General features: G+C 52.5%; 1 protein-coding gene across 7 annotated transcripts in view; it reads left to right on the forward strand.

Moving 5' to 3' along the window:
- MPRIP (myosin phosphatase Rho interacting protein) overlaps positions 1–19,894 on the forward strand; it is a 72,293-nt gene that overhangs the window by 50,297 nt on the left and 2,102 nt on the right. For 2 of the 7 annotated variants that reach the window (XM_066560615.1, XM_066560616.1), the window contains exons 14-23: positions 1,766–2,354; positions 3,238–3,354; positions 6,296–10,150; positions 12,947–13,094; positions 13,687–13,804; positions 14,712–14,871; positions 14,961–15,080; positions 15,559–15,645; positions 16,282–16,444; positions 16,774–16,859. In XM_066560615.1, coding sequence (XP_066416712.1) covers positions 1,766–2,354; positions 3,238–3,354; positions 6,296–10,150; positions 12,947–13,094; positions 13,687–13,804; positions 14,712–14,871; positions 14,961–15,080; positions 15,559–15,645; positions 16,282–16,444; positions 16,774–16,859 — 5,443 coding nt within the window. Of the gene's footprint in view, positions 1–1,765; positions 2,355–3,237; positions 3,355–6,295; positions 10,151–12,946; positions 13,095–13,686; positions 13,805–14,711; positions 14,872–14,960; positions 15,081–15,558; positions 15,646–16,281; positions 16,445–16,773; positions 16,860–17,943; positions 18,010–19,894 lie in introns of all 7 variants that reach the window. The other 5 variants (XM_066560617.1, XM_066560618.1, XM_066560622.1 and 2 more) reach the window with 5 other exon arrangements.

The following is a 19,894-nucleotide window of genomic DNA, read 5'->3' on the forward strand; positions in this document are numbered from 1 at the left end:
TGCCAAGGTTCTTCCACGTGAGATTTAGAGCAACAAAATATCTGTGTCCCAGCACCATATGCAGGCCTCAGGACCCCAATTTCTTTCCTAACACTCCTCTCCATTTTAAGACTCATTCTCATCTCTGCTTTACTTTAAAATGCAGCTGTAATCACTAACTGACTCCAGATTGAGAGCCTGGCTTTGGAGTCGTGCAGTATCATGGGTGAGGAGCAGTGACATTTCATCGTCGTGCCTTCTGGGTTTATTTTATTAGCTGCAAGTGACAGCACAGAAGAAGGAATTATCTCTGAGCTGGTTTTAGCCTGTAACTGCCAGAGTCTCTCAAAACCCAGCTCTACTGAGCCTGTGGTTTGCTGCTGGATGACAGTGCATCGGAAGATACTAGCCCACACAGAGCCATGTCTTCTGCTCCATCCTTTGTTCTGGGCATATGCACATCCATGAGGTTCTTGGCTGGGGGCTGGGGTGTGTTTCTCAGGTGGGAGAAGCTGTGATGCTGCTGCTGCTGCTGCTGCTGCTGTTGCTGCTGTTGCTGATCACAGTAGTCCCTGTGCATGTGGTCCTGTGGGTCAGAGTCTGTAGAGAAGGGCCCAGTGAGCTGCTTTCCAGATCTTGCACAAAGCTTGTTGAGTCCCTGCTGGAGGCTGGGGATGCTGTGGTTGTATTGGAAGGAGGGAGAGCCAGGAGTCAGCCTGAGCAGCAGGACTGTGCCTTAGGAGGCAACTTTTGGAGGTTTGGGTAGCAAAGAGAGTTCAGCAAGTGCCCACTACTCCCTTGGGACAGGCTTCCTCCACAGACTTAGCATACTGCTGTTTTCTGGTTTAATTTTGATCTGCATGTTACAGGGCTGGCATGTCCGTATTTGATAAGCTAATACTGCATTATGGATTATCTGTAGGTTAGAAATGGTATTGCCTTCCCCTATTAACTTTCCCTTGCTTGATGAGTATGTCTCCCCCCTCAACCCACCACCCTCTAACTCAGAACTAAAAATCATTCCTTGCTTGAGAAATTGGCATTTTCAGTGATTTCTGTGATGTGTTGAATAATGTGCTCTCCTTGCTGCACTCACCCCTGCCCATTGCAGGGGGCTGCCCAGTGCCAGGGGGGCTGCCCATGCTGCCTGTGGGGCTGGGTGCCCCGGGGAGGTCTGTGCCTTCAGTGCAGATAGTGGCACGGAGAAGTTATGGACCCATTAATACTTTTCCAAGCTGAAGAGGAACCTTAGCCTTGTTTCCCATGACTCTCAGAGCTGCTCTGTGCTTCTCCACCCCACAGCTCTGAAGCCAGCCTGGCTTTGGTGGGATTGGTGGCATCTTTCCCACAAGCACGTGACTATGGCCATGCCAGCTGGGGTGTGCATGGAGCCCCACAGCCTGGGGGCTGGAGGAGCTGTTGGAACCTCTGACAGCACAGTTTGGGGTCGCTGCCTCAGCCGTGGGTCGCTGCTTGCTCATGGTCACTGGCCCCAGTGTGGCTGCCGAGGAGGAACAAGGTTGGGATCAGCCACTCTCTGGGTGCCAGGTGTCCCAGGAGCAGCTGGGGCCGCTTGCACCAAGGCTTTGCACACCAGCACATCCTGGGCAAGGGCAGCAACAGCTCCTGCGCCCGAGGGGAGATGGAGGGGCAGGGGCACCCACGTGGCATTGGCTTGGGCTTCCAGCAGCCCTTTCCCACCCGGCTCTTGGAGGCATGCATGGCAGCGCCTGGCTGTCTCCAGCACCCACTGACGCTTTCCTTCACCCTCTCTCTGTCCTCACAGCTCGCTGCCGGAAGAGAAAAGCAAAACAGGCTCTTCCTTCGAGACCGGTCCAAAGCCGAGCGAGAAGCCGGATGCGGAACAAGCCGAGCTGGACACGGAGCAGAAGCGGAGCCGTGCCCGGGAGCGCCGACGAGAAGGACGCTCCAAGACCTTTGACTGGGCTGAATTCCGCCCCATCCAGCAGGCCCTGGTGCAGGAGCGTGCCAACGCTGCAGACTCCTCCAGCAGCAGCGGCTCGGCCGCCTTCCCCAGGGACGCCGGAGCTGCCGACGCTGACCCCGGGGAGCTGGAGCGGGAGCGGGCCCGGCGGCGCGAGGAGCGGCGCAAGCGCTTCGAGATGATCGATGCCGTGGACGGGGCAGGGTCAGAAGAGGCGCTGAGGATGGAGGTGGACAGGATCCTGCCTGTCCCTGCAGACATCAAACCACAGAACGTCCACGTGGAGATCGAGCAGCGCTGGCACCAGGTGGAGACCACCCCGCTGCGGGAGGAGAAGCAGATCCCCATCACGCCCCTGCACCTCGCCCACACCGAGGACCGGGAAGAGGGGCTGGCGAAGCAGCACCTGACCACGCTGCTGGAGAAGGAGGTAAAGGGGTGTTTAGGATGCAGGCTGCCTCCCAGAATGGCCTTCAGGCCACTGGGGTGACTGTAGGGAGCCTGATATAGGCTTAAAAATAGCTATAAATATTCCTCCTTCATAATAGCAACTAGTAGGGGTGCTATAGGTTCCTTGGGGAGCTGGCAGGGCACAGATCTGAATCTATTCGTGTTCAGCCCTGCCGGTAGCTTTCAAGTTTCCCACAGTTGCAGAAGGGGCTGTTCTTATGGCCTGGTAATTCCTTACCCTCCCAGCCCACATAGCCTGATTTGTGGTGGTTGTAGCCAGCCTGTCTCTGACAAAATGGGTACAAATTCCAGCTCCTAATCCTCTGTGCCTCTGCAGCTATAGACACTTGTGTCTGCATTTATAAACTGCCAGGAGCTGTAGCACACAACACAAAAGTTCCCTTTTTGTGGGGCCTACATCGAATAGTCTTAAGATTTTTGGAAAAGAATGGAGGAGACTCAACTCACTTGGAAGAGTTCTGTGCCCTGGATAACAAAGGTTGTTGTTAGCTGGGATTAAGGTGCATTAGTGGGAATGAAAGGGGTAACCTTTTCTTATGGAGTAACCAGGAATATCACCGAGCTGAACTGGGCTGGGATTTGCCAGGGTTGTGCCTGGCACAAGCTGGTGCCGTTCATCCTTTGCAGCAGTGAGCTTTGCAAATTACACTATTGCATAAATAAGTTCTTTCAGAGGGGAGGGATTTTCCTGGCAAAATGAAATCCAGGTCCCAGAGCAGAGCAGAGCAGCGGTGCCATCAAAAGCTCCGTTAATTCTGCTCTGTGTCCCCTCGGGCCACTTGTTCGTTATGGCTGATCCCCTGCCCACTCCCTGGACGCTGTCTCTGTTCATGTCCCTTCAGCTGGAGCAGAAGCAGAAGGAGGCCCTGGAGCTCCTGGAGCAGAACCGGCACCTGCAGGATCAGCTGAAAGTGGCTCTGGGCCGGGAGCAGAGCGCCCGGGAGGGCTACGTGTTGCAGGTAGGAGAGCAGGGAGGAGATGGAGATCCATCTTCCCTGTGCCCCAGGGATCCCTGGTGGGCTTCCATCTTCGGTGTTCATGGGGACATCCTGGGTGACCACCACTGAGCTCCCAGAGATTTGACCTTCTTGCAAACGTGGCTATTTCTGTAGCACTACCAGAGTCATCTGCTTATGGAAACCTCTGATCTGGGATGGAGTAGAAGGTAGCATTACCTGTTAGCATTCCCAAGGGAAAGCAAAACAGAGCCAGACAGATGGGACTTCAGTGAAGTCCACCTCTGATGCATCCCATACTGTGTTTGCCTTTGCAACAGCTGTTTCTCCCTTTCTGTGCCCCAGATTCTCCCCTCAGGCAGTGGGGTGCCCTCCAGGCTTTCCAAGCATCCTATAGCCCACCAGTTGTTCCTGGCTGGGGGTTTTGTCTGCCCATTACACAGGCAAACACAGGACACTCAGATGTATCTCCTGGGTACATTCCCTGCAGCCAGAGTGGGATTTGCACTGGGATGACCTGTTATCTTGGATCACTTTGGTGGTTTCTGCTGTCACAAGATTGCTCAGCAAAGCCTTGAAATGAGTTTTGGAGGATCTGACAAAAGAAACAGGATGGTTTTTGGGAAAACCTTTCCTCCCCTCATCCAAACACAGGAGGTTTTTTTCCAGCCCTTCCTCTGGGAACATCCGTGCCTGGGGAGAGTTGTGGCACCTGCAGGGCAGCTCCTGGCTGCTCTCAGGGGTCCACAGTCCTGTTCTGTGCAGGGGCAGCATTTTGACCTGCTCAAATCTACTTGACCAAACTGGCTGTGGATCAAAGTGGCTGCGCGCTGCCGCACGCTGCACTCCCACGGCAGCAAAACCCAGTGTCAATGCCAAACCTTGCATCCTTATTTCTCACAGGAAAATTTTCCCTGAAGAAGTTGCACAGGCAGTGGAGCCAGCCCAGGGAGGGGGACATCTTGCCTTCCTTGCCCATGATCTCCCAGGAGGAGTAATTAATTCATTTCTGGAGTCTCCGAGCTGACAGTGCCTGCTTGGAGGAGTTCCATTTTCACTTGGCAGAGCTGGAGGAGTAACTAAGTCCCACTTCCCTGGGGTAGAGGTGTCTGACCTCCCTTTGCCTGGAGCCTGGAAAAATCAGGGACTGGGGATAAAAGCTGGATGCTGAATCCACCATCAGATTGAAGTTGGCCACAGTGCCTCAATACGAGGAGGGATGGTGAGGGGGACAGCCTGCAGAGAGGCTGAGCTGCAGAGAGAAGTGACCCAAACTTGGACCTGGAAGTTGGAGAGGGTTTTTGGAAAGGTTGGAGGTTTTTGCCTGCTCCAATCTAATTGTTCTGGGGATTTCCCTTGTGTTTCTTGGGAACCAGAGGGATTAAAGTCCTATTGTAGAAGGGAGTAACCCCACCAAACCCTGCTGGGGTGGAGAGAGTGGAGCCACTGGGGGAATTCTGCAGCCAAACATCACAGCATTTTTTGGACACCCCCTCTGAATTTCATGCTGCCCACCCCATCATGCCTGATTTTGGGGAAGTTCCTGCATTGTCTGTTAGGAGGGCTGATAGAGAAGCCTGACTGCTGCCAAGCCCATCCCTCCTGAGCTGCCCGGGAGGCACCAACCCCTCCTTGGCAGCCTGACCAGCCCCACAGGGACCCCCATGCACTGCCTGTTCCGTGAGGCAGTGCTGAGCCACCCCTCCAATGCATGTGCCATGCACTGAAGCCTCTCTGGCCTCGTGTAACCCCTCTCTTGCTCTGAGCTTCCTCGGGATGGGGCACCCTAACCTTAATCCCTACTGGGAGAAACACCAGGAGCTCCTGCTCCTGGCAGATGGGCTGGAGACATCACCTGCTCCGGCCACTGTGGGTGGGAGGGGGCACGTACTAACCTGTCCCAGACAGATATTCTTGCATGTTTTTGGTGTAAAGCATGAAATTTAACTTAACATAACTGAGTGTCACATCTGTGGGCTTTCCTTAATCAGCAACCAGAGTACAGCAAGGCAGGCCAAATTCCTAAGCTTAACGCTGTGCTTCTCTCACCTCTTCCTGTCTGTGTATTTTCTTTTTTAAGATACATAATTTCTGTCGCCTTTTGCATGACGCTTTCTGTGAGTTTTCTCTTTGCATGCTCCATTGCTTTGGTTTGAATCTCACAAAGGTTGGTTTCTTTCATTTTTACATTCTCATCACACCTTTTCCTTCCCTCCATTTGTCGGGCTTTTTATTTTGTCCTTTGTTGGTTTATTTTATTTTGCAGGTAGAGAAATTAGATCCTCCGTAGCCCTAAGCTTTAGCATAACAGCATCTCTCTAAAACCATGAGCAGCCACTCAGTCCTGTTTGGCCGGCACAGAAATGACATCGCCACCACGATGGCTGGCCCGTCACCCCATGTATGGGTGGAATGTGATGTCATTTGCTGTCACCTCACTTTCTGTTGTTGCTTTTGGTTGGTGGACTGTATTACCTGAACTGTGCACTTTTTGTTTCACAAACAAACAAACAAACTTGCTAAAAAAAAAGCAGTTCCTTTCTCCTCCACCTTGTTTCATCTCCTCCTCCTCATCATCCTTGGCATTTTTCTTTTGTCTGTCTGTCTCCGTTTTGCTGCTGGTGTTTCTTTTTCATTGTTTTTTTTATTCTGTTTGAGTTTGGGTTTATTATTTTTTTTCCATTTAGCCTGTTACTGTACAGCTGTTTTGATGTTGTGGTCAGTGTTTTCTGTTACTGGAAAGCAGTTGTCGCTCATTAAAAAAAAAAAAAAAGTTGGTCAAACAAACCAAATTGTGCCAAGAACAAATCATCCCAATTGGAGCAGTGAGTAGCAGCCAAGTCGCTGTGAGGAACTTTTCCATGGCCTGCCTGGCCAGAGGTGTGACACTCAGAAGGGAGAGCCAAGAGTGTTACTAATCTAGTATTTAATCAATTTTTTTAAGACCGAGGTGGCCGCCTCGCCATCAGGTGCCTGGCAGAGGCTTCACAAAGTCAACCAAGACCTCCAAAGCGAGCTGGAAGCCCAATGCCAGCGTCAAGAGGTGATCAATCAGCAGATTCAGTCGCTGAAGCGCAGCTACGCCGAGGCCAAGGACGTGATCCGGCACCACGAGGCCGAGATTCAGAGCCTGCAGGCGAGGCTCAGTAACGCGGCGGCCGAGCTCGCCATCAAGGAGCAGACCCTGGCCAAGCTCAAGAGTGACCTGAGGAGCGAGAAGGAGAAAGCCAAAGAGCAGCTGGAGGAGTGGCAGCACGGCGAGGCCGCGCTCAGCTCCCAGCTGAAGGCCAGCGAGCAGAAGCTGAAGAGCGCGGAGGCGCTGCTGCTGGAGAAGACGCAGGAGCTGCGGGACCTGGAGATGCAGCAGGCGCTGCAGCGGGACCACCAGAAGGAAGTGCAGCGGCTCCAGGACAGGATCGCAGACCTCAGCGGGCAGCTGAACGCCAGCGAGCAGGCACGGGTCCTCATGGAGGAGAAGCTGCAGAAGAACTATGAGGCTTTGCTGGAGAGCTGCGAGAGGGAGAAGCAGGTTTTGATACGGAGCCTGAAGGAGGTGGAGGACAAGGCCAATGAGTACGAGAATCAGCTGCAGAACAGCGAGCAGCAAATGGAGATTCTGCAGAAGGAGAAGCTGAGCGCCAAGTTCGAAGGCAGCGAGCTCGTCCACCAGCTGGAGGAGCAGCTGGCCATGAAGGAGGCCAGCATCCAAAAACTTGCTGAGCACATCAAGGAGCTCGAAAGGGAGAGAGATCAGATCAAGTGCCGGTTCCACGAGCTCATGAATCAGGTGGCTGAGTCGGATAATGAAGTTGCAAAGCTACAAGCAAAGTTGAAAATGGAAGAGACCAACTACCACAATCTGGAGCAGTCGTTTGAGGAGGTGTCGGATCAGTTCCGGGGGGTGCAGGAGGTGCTGAAAGAGAAAGAAGAAGAGCTGAGACATGTTAAGGAAATGCACTTGAGAATTGTGGAGAAGAAAGATCAAGATCTCAGTGAGGCTTTGGTTAAAGTCGTTGCTTTAGATAGCAGTTTAGAGGAGGCTAAAGTAAAGCTAAAGGCCAAGGAGGAGGCTTTAAAGAAATTAGCTAGTGTGGGCACAAGTCCATGTGCTGAGGAGGCAGAAGACCTTGGCCCCAGTCTTGAGGTGGATGAAAGTCATCCATCCCAACTGGGGCAAACTCAGGATGTCCTCCCAGCTCTGACTTACGCACTGAAGGAGGAGGAGGATGAGGTTCTTGAGACCAGTCAGAGGCAAGTGGAGGAATTTGGCTCCCCATCTAAAGTTGTAGAGCTCCAGGACCAAGAGTTGGTTCAGAAAGCTTTAGCAAAGCCTGATGTAGGAATCATGGGAGCCAAGAGGCAAAGGATCCGTTTTTCAAGCATCCAGTGTCAAAAATACATCCATCCAGATGGATCAGAGAAAAACTGGACAAGCAGTACCTCTTCAGACACAAGCCAGGACAGATCTCTGTCTGAAGAAAGCATGTCCTCAGAGCCAGCTCTGGGTTACCCCTCATCAGGGACCAGTGATTCTGAGACTTATCTCTCCATCATCCATTCCCTGGAAACCAAACTGTACATTACAGAGGAGAAGCTCAAAGATGTGACGATGAAGCTTGAAAGCCAGCACGGCCATAACCAGGAGACGCTCATCGCCCTCCACCATCAGTGGGCCAGCACGGAGTCCCAGCTGCGGGAACAGCTTCAGACCAGCTTGTCCCAAGTCAATGCTTTGATCTCACAGCTGGAGAGCGAGAGGCAGGAAAAGTTCAAGCTCATAGAAAGTCACGTCAGCGAGCTGGGAGGTTTCCAGATGAAAAACGATCAAGCGCTGACTTGCTTAGAGAAGTGCAGGGAGCAGCTGAGATCCCTGCCCAAATCAGACAAGGATCAAGAGGGTGATTTGTTCCTTGTTACTCTGTCTAGCATGGAAACAACTTTATCAAATGCAATCCAAGCCTTGAGCGGAGCACCAGTCCCATCAGAGTATCAGCAGAGTGAAAGCCTCACCACGGAGAGCCCCGCTTCAGAAGGAGGGGATCTGGGAGAAGAGGAGCACATCTCCAAGGAGCAGCAAGCAGATGTGTTTGACACCGGCCAGCTGAGGTGGCTTTCTGAGAGGGTGGCATTTGAGGCCTCTCTCATCAACCAAATAGCAGAGTCTTTGAAAAACGCGAGCTCTGAGATAGCCCAGCTTCTGAGAGAGATCCAGGGAACGGCCGAGGTGGCTTTGTTGGAGCCAGCAAGTGTTTCTCATACAGCCAATGATTTGGCCAGCGTCCTGTCTAAAAAGCTGCTGCTGGAAGGGAAGTTTTGGAGCCAGGTGGAGGAGCTGAGAGCACACTTGGGCACTAGAGAAGGAGAAGCTGAGGGTAAAACAGAAACAAGTTTGGGCATTTCCCCATGTTTTCTCAGTGCTGTAGCAGATGCTACATTGATCAAGGCAGAACTTGGGTTTGTTGCAGAGAAAATGAGAGAATCTTTTCATCAGAGGTTAAAAGCAATTGAAGAAGAGCTCCATAATACCAAAACAGCTCTCCAGCAGCACAAATGCATGTTGGAGGAGATCATCAAAGCATACAGGACTCCTGAGTTTGATGGAGTTATGCACCAGATTTCTGAAGCACTTGAAATACAGAAAGATGCTTCGGAAAGAACCCAGATCTCTTGGGATGGGAGCCATGTCCAAATGGTGCCGTGCCAGGAATTAGCCAAGGTGGAGGAGACTGGCAGTGCCCCAGACCGTAGTAGTGAAGCTCTTGTTTCCATTCAGGAAGATCTTGCCCAGCAGCTAAAGGACAAATCCAATGTTCTGAAGGAGATATCTGTTGCCTTACTCTCTCTGCCTCCCGAGGAGGCCGTGAGAGACTGTCAGAAGCTCCTGAAGATGTCCCAGAGTCTTTCCTACCATTCGTGCATGGGAGACCTGGAGCGGTATTCGTCTCTGTTAGTCCACGATGCCATTGTTCAGGCTCAGGTTTGTTATGCCGCTTGCAAAGTCCGGCTGGAGCACGAGAGGGAGATGAAATCCTACAAGGAGTCCCTGCAGAGCATGGATGCCCTGTGCCAGGAGCGCGTGAAGACGGTGTCTCTCCTGCGGGACGAGTACGAGGAGCTGCTCAGGAAGCAGCAGGGCGAGTACAGCGAGGTGATCGCCGTGCTGGAGAGGGAGAACGCCGACCTCAAGGCAAAGGTGTCCCAGCTGGACAACCAGCGCAGGCTCCTGGAGGAGGAAGGGCACGAGCACAGCAAGAGCTTGAGCGAGCTGCAGGGGCGGTACGAGGAGGAGATCCGAAACGTGATCGAGCAGCTCAACAGGACCGAGGATGCCCTGAAGGCCGAGAGGGTGGAGGGGCTCAACCAGCTGGACGCCGTTGTCCGTGACAAGCAGAACATGGAGCAGTATCACCTGGAGCAGATGCAAACGCTGGAGGAGAAGTTCCAGGCCAAGATCAAGGAGCTGCAGGTCATCCACGGCGAGGAGCTGCAGGCGCTGCAAGAGCACTACAGCCAGAACCTGCAGCGCCTGCAAGAGACCCTCGATGAGTACCAGAGGCAGCACCCAGAGGCGTCCCCCGTGGTGGCCCCAGGCTCTGGGGACGCCTGGGTGGCCAGAGAGGGGGGTGGCACCGGGCAGGACCCTGGCAGCGACCCGGACTCCATGCACGGCCTGAGGGAACGCATCCAGGAGCTGGAGGCCCAGATGAACGTCATGAGGGATGAGCTGGAGAACAAACATCTGGAGGGGAACGCTTCCACTTTGAGGGAAAAATACCAGAAAGACTTTGAAAACCTAAAGGTCTTGATATGTTTAACACTTACTGCCTTCTGCTGCTGAGAATGTGGGAGGGCACGTGCAGTCCCAGGGTCTTCAGCCATCCCCTGAAACAGCCAGCATGCTGAAACAAGCCCCAGGGTATTATCCAGGCCTCTGTAAAGCATGGTGTTTCCTTTTCCTCCATGCTAGAGTATTCTAAATGCATTGCTCAGGGCTTGGGAAGGTGGATTTCCAGAGGTGGTCTTTGTGTGGAGAGGGAGAGAGAGAGTTTCAAAGTAGCTCGATAACATCACACTCTCCTTCAACACGAAGACCTCAGTGTTTCTCCTACATTTTGTTTGTGGCTTCCCTCTAAAAGCATTCCTCAGCTCTGTCTTTCCCAGTCTGATCAAATCTCCAATCTGTCTCTGCTGCCTTCAAAAATGCAGGATGAAATGGAAACTTGATGCTCTCAAAATGTATGTTCCTAGGGAAAGTAGCTGCAAACAGATGCCAAATTCTGTAGAAAAGCAGATCTCCACTGCAGGAGGCTGCAAGGACCATGCTGGTGTTGGACACAGTAATTCTGTACACAACAAAGAGTGCACAGTTACAGAACATCCAGGTGAGGTGCAGAGAAACCCACTGGCAATGAAATACCACCGTTCAAATTGCCCCACGAGTCAGGCTGGCTGTAAAACTGGTTTGAGATCATCCAGCATCTAAAAAAAAATGGGTTTGGTGGTTTGCTTTTCCTAGGAAAGCATTCCCAGTTCAGAAGTGAGTTTAGGGCTGTAGAGGACTCTGGCAGCACCAGGGGAGGCTGCCAGGTTGAACAGGAAGGCAAAAGGGCAGCGATGCAGAGGCTGTGCCAGTGAGGCTCTCACAGACCAGTTGCTCTTAAGAATCAGCAAAAATGTGGGAGAGCTTGCTTCCAGCCACAAGATCCAGCACACATTTGAGCTGGAGGTGAAGTGTGGCTCAGCTCCAGCCAAAAGCTGGTTTTATCCTGGGAGAGCAGTAGTTTTGCTGAATCCCATTGGAATTAAGCAGTGCTGGTCAGAAAGCCAACCAAGCAATTGGAAGCCTGCCCAAACTGGAGGCTTGAATGTGCTTCATTCTTCTCTTAAGAACCTGATGGAGAATGTAATATTAGTAGCACAAACATAACTCCTCAACCTGGAGAAGAGAAGGCTCCAGGAAGACCTTGGAGACCTTTCCGGTGCTTAGAGGGGCTCCAAGAGAGCTGGAAGGGACTTTTGGCAAAGGCATGAAGTGGCAAGACAAGGGGGAATGGCTTTTAGATGAAGGAAGGGTATGTTTACATTTATTATTAGGAAGAAATTATTCCCTGTGAGGGTGGTGAGGCTCTGGCACAGGTGGCCCCAAGAAGCTGTGGCTGCCCCATCCCTGGAAGTGTCCAAGACCAGGTTCAAGGCTTGGAGCAACCTGGAATAGTGGAAGGTGTCCCTGACCATGGCAGGGGGTGGAACAGGATGGGCTTCAAGGTCCCTTCCAACCCAAACTATTCTGTGATTCTATGAGATGGTGATTTGTACACGTGGATTTATGGCAATGCATTTACAATACATTAAATAGTGAATCTACAGCCAGACCTATGGTAGAGTATGCACCTTTTTCTTCCAAAATTCGAGGTGTTTCAGGAGTTGGACTTGATGATCCTTGTGGATCCCTTCCAACTCAGCATATTCTATGATTCTGGGTGTAATGAAGAATCCTGCAGGGCTGCTCTGTGCCACAGCCAAGTCCAGGCAGGTTCTGGCACTGAGTTAGGAGTCTAAAAAAACAAATAAACAAACAAGGCTGGGAAAGTGAAGAATGCTTCAGGATTAAAAATTAAATGTGAGGGAAAAACCCATCAAAGCTAAAAATTGGAAATGAGGATTAGGTGTAGGTAACAGAGCATTAGCCAAGAAGGTGATGCTGAGGGATGTATGTTAGTGAGGGTCAGTGGTGTTGGACTGTCATGAGCACTTTTGCCACTGGGTGAGTGAATTTGTCCCCCTAAAATTTCCCATGGGGTCCCAGAGGTGACAGTTCTCACTTTGCATGGAAAACACTGGTGTTAGTCAAAGGGAGCTCAGCTGAAATAGGGAATAAAGCCAGCCTGTGTCATTAAGGGGTAAAGCCCTGTACAGTGCTTGGCATCAGGTTTGTCCCAAGCTGCCTGATGGGGCTCAGCACCTTGTCCCCAGTGTGTGCCCCTTCTTCCCTCGTGGCTTGGGCCTGCCTGTGGCTTTGCTGCTCCTGTCCGTGTCCTGCAGCCGTGTGTCCATCCAGGATCTGATATGCTTAGGCTGGCAGCTGAGCTGGGAACAGAAGGACCAGGCAGGAATTCAGGACCTCACCCCTGGTGAATCCCGACTCCCCAAATTGCTCCTCCTGTGTCCTGGCTCGAGTTCTTTCCTAGTAATTCAATTAGCAAGTAATTTTCCCTGCAGCATTTATAGCAATACTTGGTTGGGAATTAAGATCCTGTTGCTGTCACGTCATCTTCCCTACACCCAGAGGTTGAAAAAAACAGGCATTGAAAAGAGCAGAAGGGGCACAGAAGGGTTTTATTGATTGTTTTTTTCCATATATTTGCATTCCCCAACTGGGTGTGCCCCTGTGCATCCTTTTCCCTGGAGCTGTCAGGGGTCAAGCGACTGCAGAGCAAGCCCTGACCTTTGCGAGGTCCATCGTGCTCCTTGGCTGGGGGAGCAGAAGATCCCTGCTGGACCTGAGGAGCTGAGCTGTGGCTCCTGGTGGGCTCCCCACCGCCATGGCACCGACCCTGTGCTCCTGGGCCAACCCTTTCCCCTCCTCCCTTTGCAGGCAACATGTGAGAGGGGCTTTGCAGCCATGGAGGAGACGCACCAGAAGAAGATCGAGGACCTGCAGAGGCAGCACCAGCGGGAGCTGGAGAAGCTGCGGGAGGAGAAGGATCGCCTGCTGGCAGAGGAAACGGCTGCCACCATCTCAGGTACCAGGGGGACCCCATGGTGGGGCAGGACAGTGGCGGTGGGGACACGGGAGTGGTGTTGGCTGCATTGAGGAGCAGGGCAGGGATGGGGTGAGGGCTGGGTGGGCTGCACAGGGAGATGGGAATGGGCTTGTGGGAAAGATGTTTTAGGTGGAGGTTCACCTCCTGGTCATCCAGGTTTGGTGCTCATCTCCTGGTCTTTCTCCAGGCTTGGTACCCCTGTCTTTGGTTGTTAGACAGTCTGATCTGTTTTGTATTCCAGTTCTGAAAGGCATTAATGATTCCTGTGTTAAATTATTGCCAATTCCACACTGAATTAATTCTTCAGTGCCCCAGGGAATGTTGAAACACTGGAGTTCAGGGGCTCTACATTAGGAGTCCCACAGTCCAGGAAACAATGTGTGAAGGGGACAATCATTTGGACTCTGTTCAAAAGCAGGATTTGCAGAAGCCCCTTCGCAGCTGGGGCACAGACTGAAAGGGCCATGAAGCAGTGGGAGATTTGCAGGGATGTTTTGTTCCTTTAAGAAATGAACAAAAACCCAGCTGTGGTTGGGGGTGCTGGGTGCTAACCCTGTGCTGCCCCTCGCAGCCATCGAAGCCATGAAGAACGCGCACCGGGAGGAGCTGGAGCGGGAGCTGGAGAAGTCCCAGCGCTCCCAGATCAGCAGTGTCAACGCCGACATCGAGGCCCTCCGAAGGCAGTACCTGTAAGGCCATCCCTGTCCTCTGTCACCATCTGGCAGGGAGATCATGTGTGGGGGGCCCTCCTCTCCCATTTGATTCTGGCGATGAGTTTGGGGTTATTTCAGGGGCTTCTGCATCCATCAGAGCCTCCTGGTTGCCCGTAATCTTTCAGGCTTCAGGTCAATGTCTGCACATTATACAAAACAGCTCCTTTATGGTCCCCAGAAGTAGCAGATGGGCAGCCAGGGCTGCTTTTCACACAGCTGCAGCAGCAGGGTTGTTCAAAAAGTGAGGCGAAAGCTCTGAGTTTTCCATGGCAAGGCTGTCCTCCCGTGGGAGCTGAGCAGGGCTGCCTGTCAGCCTTATCAACCTTGATACGTCTATATAAGTTGGGGAGGTGTGCAAATATACCTGGTCCTGAGTGCCCAGAGCAAACTTAGAATACTGGAATGGTTTGGGTTGGAAGGGACTTAGAGCTTATCTCATTCCAGCCCCTTGCCATGGGCAGGCACATCTTCCACTATCCCAGGTTGCCCCAAGCGCCATCCAACCTGACCTTGGACACTTCCAGGGATCCAGGGGCAGCCACAGCTTCTCTGGGCAACTTCTGCCAGGGCTTCCCGACCGTCACAAGGAAGAGCTTGGCATTGGTAGATTTTGGTAGATCTCAGCTCAATTTTTGGAAACCTGAGAAAGTTCTGCCACTTAATCTCTGAGAGGATGACATCCTGTCCCTTTTGGTGCCCAAACATGGCTCTGCCAGGAAAGGGAAGAGTTGACTTGCTCTGGGCTTGAGTTTTTTCCCCAAAGGGAATATGCAATCCTCATCCTTGGTGCTTAGCTCCCTGTTGGGTTGTCCTGGGATGCTGAAGGAAGAATGGGGATGTGTGTGTGTGTGGGGAGGGCACTACCCCCACGTGTGTTGTGCAGGGAGGAGCTGCAGTCGGTGCAGCGGGAGCTGGAGGTGCTTTCGGAGCAGTATTCCCAGAAGTGTTTGGAGAACGCGCACCTGGCGCAGGCGCTGGAGGCTGAGAGGCAGGCCCTCCGCCAGTGCCAGCGGGAGAACCAGGAGCTCAACGCCCACAACCAGGTGAGGCTCCCTGCCCTGCTGACCATGAGCTCCGTGCTGAGCTGTGGCCCTGCTCCCCCTTCCCACAAGGGCTCTCCTCCTCTCCCCAGGAGCTGAATAACCGCCTGGCTGCGGAGATCACGCGACTGCGGACCCTGCTGACCGGGGAGGGCGGGGGAGAGGCTGCTGGGTCGCCTCTCACGCAGGGCAAGGACGCCTACGAGCTGGAGGTGAGCTCTGCAGACAGGCACGTGGGTGGGCACAAGTGCTGTGTACCCCAGGACACAGCCTGGGAGAGAGTCACAGCTGGCAGGTGTCACAGCCATCTGTCCCCAGTCGGCTCTCGTGGCTGGTCAGCACTGTTATCATGAGCTGTATGAGGCCAGGAGATTCTGGGGTCCTGATCTCCTCACCATGTTGAGCCAGACACTCACTCTTCCTTCTGCAGCCCCTGCTTGTCCCTGGGATGCAATCCATGCAGAGCAGTGGGGGACAGAAACTGGGGTGTGCAGGGCATCAGCATCAGCACTGCAAGCTTGGGCGAGTTCCCCAGAGGAGTTTTCTTGTGAGAAGCAGAAGATGGATGGACCAGAGGCTTTGTGGTGCTGGCATGGGGCTGAGTCTCCAGCCCTTGGTTTGGCTGCTCTGGGTACAGAAGGTGTCACACTGTCTGCTTGGGTGCAAAGATCCTGGTTTCTGTTCCCACAGGTCCTGCTGCGGGTGAAAGAATCCGAAATCCAGTACCTGAAGCAGGAGATCAGCTCCCTCAAAGATGAGCTGCAGACAGCACTGAGGGTAATGCCAGGGGTGGTTCTGCAAATCCTCTTACTGTGCTCTGCTCCTGAGTGTCTGTGCTTAGATTTCAGCCCATTTACACCTAGATTTGAAACCATATTTAATTTTTCTCCTGAATGTAATTCAATACCCATTTTGATGTCATCAGTAAATCACCATGTATCAACTTAAGGCTTACCCCACAAAGGAGACAGTGTGGGAAAACATCCCTTTCAGCCTGATTTCCCCATTTACTGTCACATCAGATCAGATTTAACTGGCACAAACAAACAGTGTTAGAGATCTGCCCAGCCTCACAGCAGTGGAACTGGTTTGCTCTGGACAAACCAAAGCCATTTCTGGGAATTCTACTTGAATTCTGTGTCTTGGCTAAAATGAAAAGCCACTAAAGCCCTGTAGCTGAGGGGCTGCAGGCACGGGCAGCACTGTGTGCTGGCCCTTGGCTCTCAGCTCTCAGCCTGTCTCCGTTCCCTGTTGGAAGCAGCTCCGAGGCGTGAGCTGCCCTGGCCGAGCCTCTCTCCCGTTGCCGGCTCTTCTTCCATCAGCATTTGCCAAGCTCCTCTTGAGTGCATCCACAAACCCCTGGGCTCCAGCTGTCTGTCTGGCTCCATGGGGTTGTTCTTGTTCCCTTGCCAGGATAAGAAATACGCCAGCGACAAGTACAAAGACATCTACACGGAGCTGAGCATCGTGAAGGCCAAGGCAGACTGTGATATCAGCAGGTTGAAAGAGCAGCTGAAAGCAGCCACAGAAGCTCAGGGAGAGAAATCCCCTGTGAACACCACTGTATCGGGATATGGTCAGTCCTCCTCCAGCAGCTCCAAGCAGTCCTGGGTGTCCCGAGCTAACAGGGAATCCTGGAGTACAAACCCTTGTGCAGGAATGGGTCTGAGTGTAGGACTTGGCCTTCCAGCCCAAAGCTGATGGGCTTTGAAAGCCTTCTGGGGTTTTGCATCAGGAAAACCTCGTGATGCAGGGATGCCCAAAAGCCCCCTCTGCCCTTGGGGCAGCACTAAGAGTTGGGCTCATCGGGGCACTGTCCTGGGCTGGGAGGGCAGAGCCTCAGCCCTGTCCTTGCAGGAAGGCAGTAGGCACCAGGCTAATCCCACTTCTTTTGCTTCTTCCCAGATATTATGAAATCAAAAAGCAACCCTGATTTCTTGAAGAAAGACAGATCCAGTGTTAGCCGGCAACTAAGGAATATCAGGTCAAAGGTGAGCTCAGATGTCCTGCCCAGTGGGATGGGAGTGAGGAATGCCCAGCATTTCTCTTTGATGGGGATCCCAAATGGGAAGAAATGGGCAGGGGAACAAAATTAAGAATTTCCCAGCCACTAGTGCTAGCCTGGATGGTTTTTTACTGCAAAAGGACTGACTGTGCAGCCAGGCAGGGCCCATTCCCCTACTCCAGACCTTGCTCAGATGGAGGCACAAAGCTGCTCCCTGGTTGGGAAAAAGGCTGATGTTCTCCTTGTTTCTTGGTCTTTCACAGGAGGACTATTCCAGGATCTGCTCCTTCTTTTCAGTTGAAATATAGGTGGAAATGTGCACATCATTCTAGTTGTAGTGTTCATCACTGCAAGATTTTTTGTCTTTATGTGTATCAGCAATGTCTGGGTCCTGGACATATTTAACACACACTTTGCTTGTGTGTTAACATGGTGCAGATGGCCCTGTGCTTCTGTGATCCTTCTGTGCTTGCTGTTGATCCCAAAGCCCAGTGATGCTGTGCCAAGCTCTCCTTGGCAGCCAGTTCCATCATATGGGACTGGAGATAAGGAAGGGCAAATAATGCTGATCAGGAGTCAGCATTAAACATAGGGCAGTTGGGAGGAAGCTCAGCATGAGCAAACCTGCTTTGCCTCTCACCTGGTGTCTCTTGCTGATGTTTGAAGTGGTTGAGCCCTTGTAGGGCAGGCAAAATGCTTTGAGCTTGGTGCCCACGTGGGGAAACACTTGGAGCTCTACGAGCAGCAGCTCCTCAGCTCGGGGTGTCTGCACTGCACCCAGTGAACAGAGAGGGACTTCTGCACATTTTGGGGCAGCCCAGACCTGCTGGGCCACTCTGATGCTGGGTTTCCCTTCACCACTTCAACTCAGATCACTTTCTGTGTGATCCCCATTTGTGTTACTTGGTGGGGAAGGAGCGGAGAAGAAGCAGGGGCAGTGCCAGGGCATCGCTGCGGGACGGGGGGGCTGGGGCTGCACCAGCGCAAATTCATGTGGGATTTATGAGCTTCTTCTTTTGTTTTTTGTTCTTTTTTTTGTTTTGTTTTATTTTGCTTTTTTCCTTCAACAGTCCGTTATTGAGCAGGTCTCATGGGATAACTGAAATGAACCCGAGTCCAGGTTCCCTGCCACGTAGGTAAACACACGGCACCCGCCCACGGCCCAACCTCTGCATGCACTGCTCACACCTCCGTGCCAAACTAGAGCCCTCCTTCTCTCAATGACTGACTGACAGGTTTAGTCACTGCTAATTCTTCTCCTGGGTGAAGGCGAAGGGGAGGGGAGAAGCCAGTGTACCCAAGATCTGTGTGGAACAAAGTCTCTCTGCCTCTTCCCTGGGGGATGTGGCTTTTTGTCTTCCTGCTCTTCCCACCCTCACCAACACAGCTCATCGTCACAGAGAGGATTTGGACATGGTGGAGCACGTTTTCTGTTTACTGTGTTGGGAGTGTGGGACACTGAGTGTGCATGCCTGAGTGACTTTGCATGCCTCAGACTAAACTCCAGCACTGTCCAGGTCTCATAGGAAAACACCTGTTTTGCTGTTAGCCAGGTGCAGGAATAGTCTGGGATGCCTTTAAGTATACTTCCCATAACAGCCTGGAGCATGGAAAATGGTCTCAGCCACCTCAGCTGCAGAGGGAATGTCCTGGACTGCTCTGATTTCCTTTACCCACAGTTGCTGCTTTTTCAGGTTGATCCATGCCTGAGCAAGAGTTTTCCTTGCCCAGTAACTTTCTCCTCCTGCTCTCCGTCCCTGAGCCTCCAAGGCTTCCAAGCTCATCCAGCAAAAGGAGGGAGCTGATAAGAGACGAGGCTGATTCTAATGAGCCAGATATCTCCATTAGCTGGAGTAATAGTGAATTTCCTGGCCCATGGCAAGGACTGAGGTGGGAGCACCTGCAGAGGCAGGTTAGGAGAGGGGAGCTCGCAGCACGGTGGGTGGAGAGCCCCAGGAAGTCTGTGGAAGATTCCTTTATCACAGATATCATCCTACATTAGTCTCACTTCATCAGGCTCTCCTCATCAGCAACTGAAATGGTTGTGGGACTGCCTGGGGGCTGAATTTGCTGGAATTTGTGCCATCAGGCAGAACAGGCTGATGACTCCTGGTGTCTCTTTCCATCCACTGAGAAATCAGATGTGAGAACTGGAATGCATGAGCTGCTCCCATTTAAGGAGGCCCAAAGTAAACTTCCTTTAGGAAGTGTGTGCTCAGAGACTCTCATCCCAGGAGACTCTGCTGCCCCTTGGAAAGAGAGCACACAGCATTTGGAAATTCAGTCAAATTTAGTGCTTTCATTTCCATGCTGCCTGGCAAAGCCCTTCTGTGTTCGTGGGCCTGTGGGAGGAAAAACATTTCCAGAAATACAGTAACCATGGGAATCTGCACAGCCTTGGGGCAAGTTTATCATGGAGTCCTGCCTTGATAAATACATGGGAAGGAAAATGCAGCCCAAAAGTCCAACCTGCTGCTGTGGCAGAACAGTCCCACAGCCAGGGAAGGGAGGTGGCTGCCTGATAATAGGATCATGGAATCACAGAGTGGTTTGGGTTGGAAGGGATGAAAAACCATCCAGGGTTCCAACCCCCTGCCATGGGCAGGGATACCTTCCACTGTCCCAGGTTGTTCCAGGCCCCATCCAGCCTGGTTTTGGACACTTCCAGGCATCCAGGGGCAGCCACAGCTTCTCTGGACAACCTGTGCCAGGGCCTGCCCACCCTCACAGGGAAGAATTTGTTCCCTATATCCCATCTAACCCTGCTCTCTGGCTATGGGAAGCCATTCCCCCTTGTCCTGTCACTCCAGGCTCTCTCCAAAGTGCCTCTCCAGCTCTCCTGGAGCCCCTTTGGGCTCTGGAAGGGGCCCCAAGGTCACCTTGAGCCTTCTTTTCTCCAGGCCAGAAAATCCCAGTCCCCTCAGAATTTCCTCCTAGGAGCTGATTTCCATCCCTCCAGTCTGTGCCTTTGAAGGTGCCAAGGCTTGGTCTGTGAAGTGAATAATGTTCAGCTGCAGCATG

Source organism: Molothrus aeneus, chromosome 16 (assembly GCF_037042795.1).
Source record: "Molothrus aeneus isolate 106 chromosome 16, BPBGC_Maene_1.0, whole genome shotgun sequence".
NCBI lineage: Eukaryota > Metazoa > Chordata > Aves > Passeriformes > Icteridae > Molothrus > Molothrus aeneus.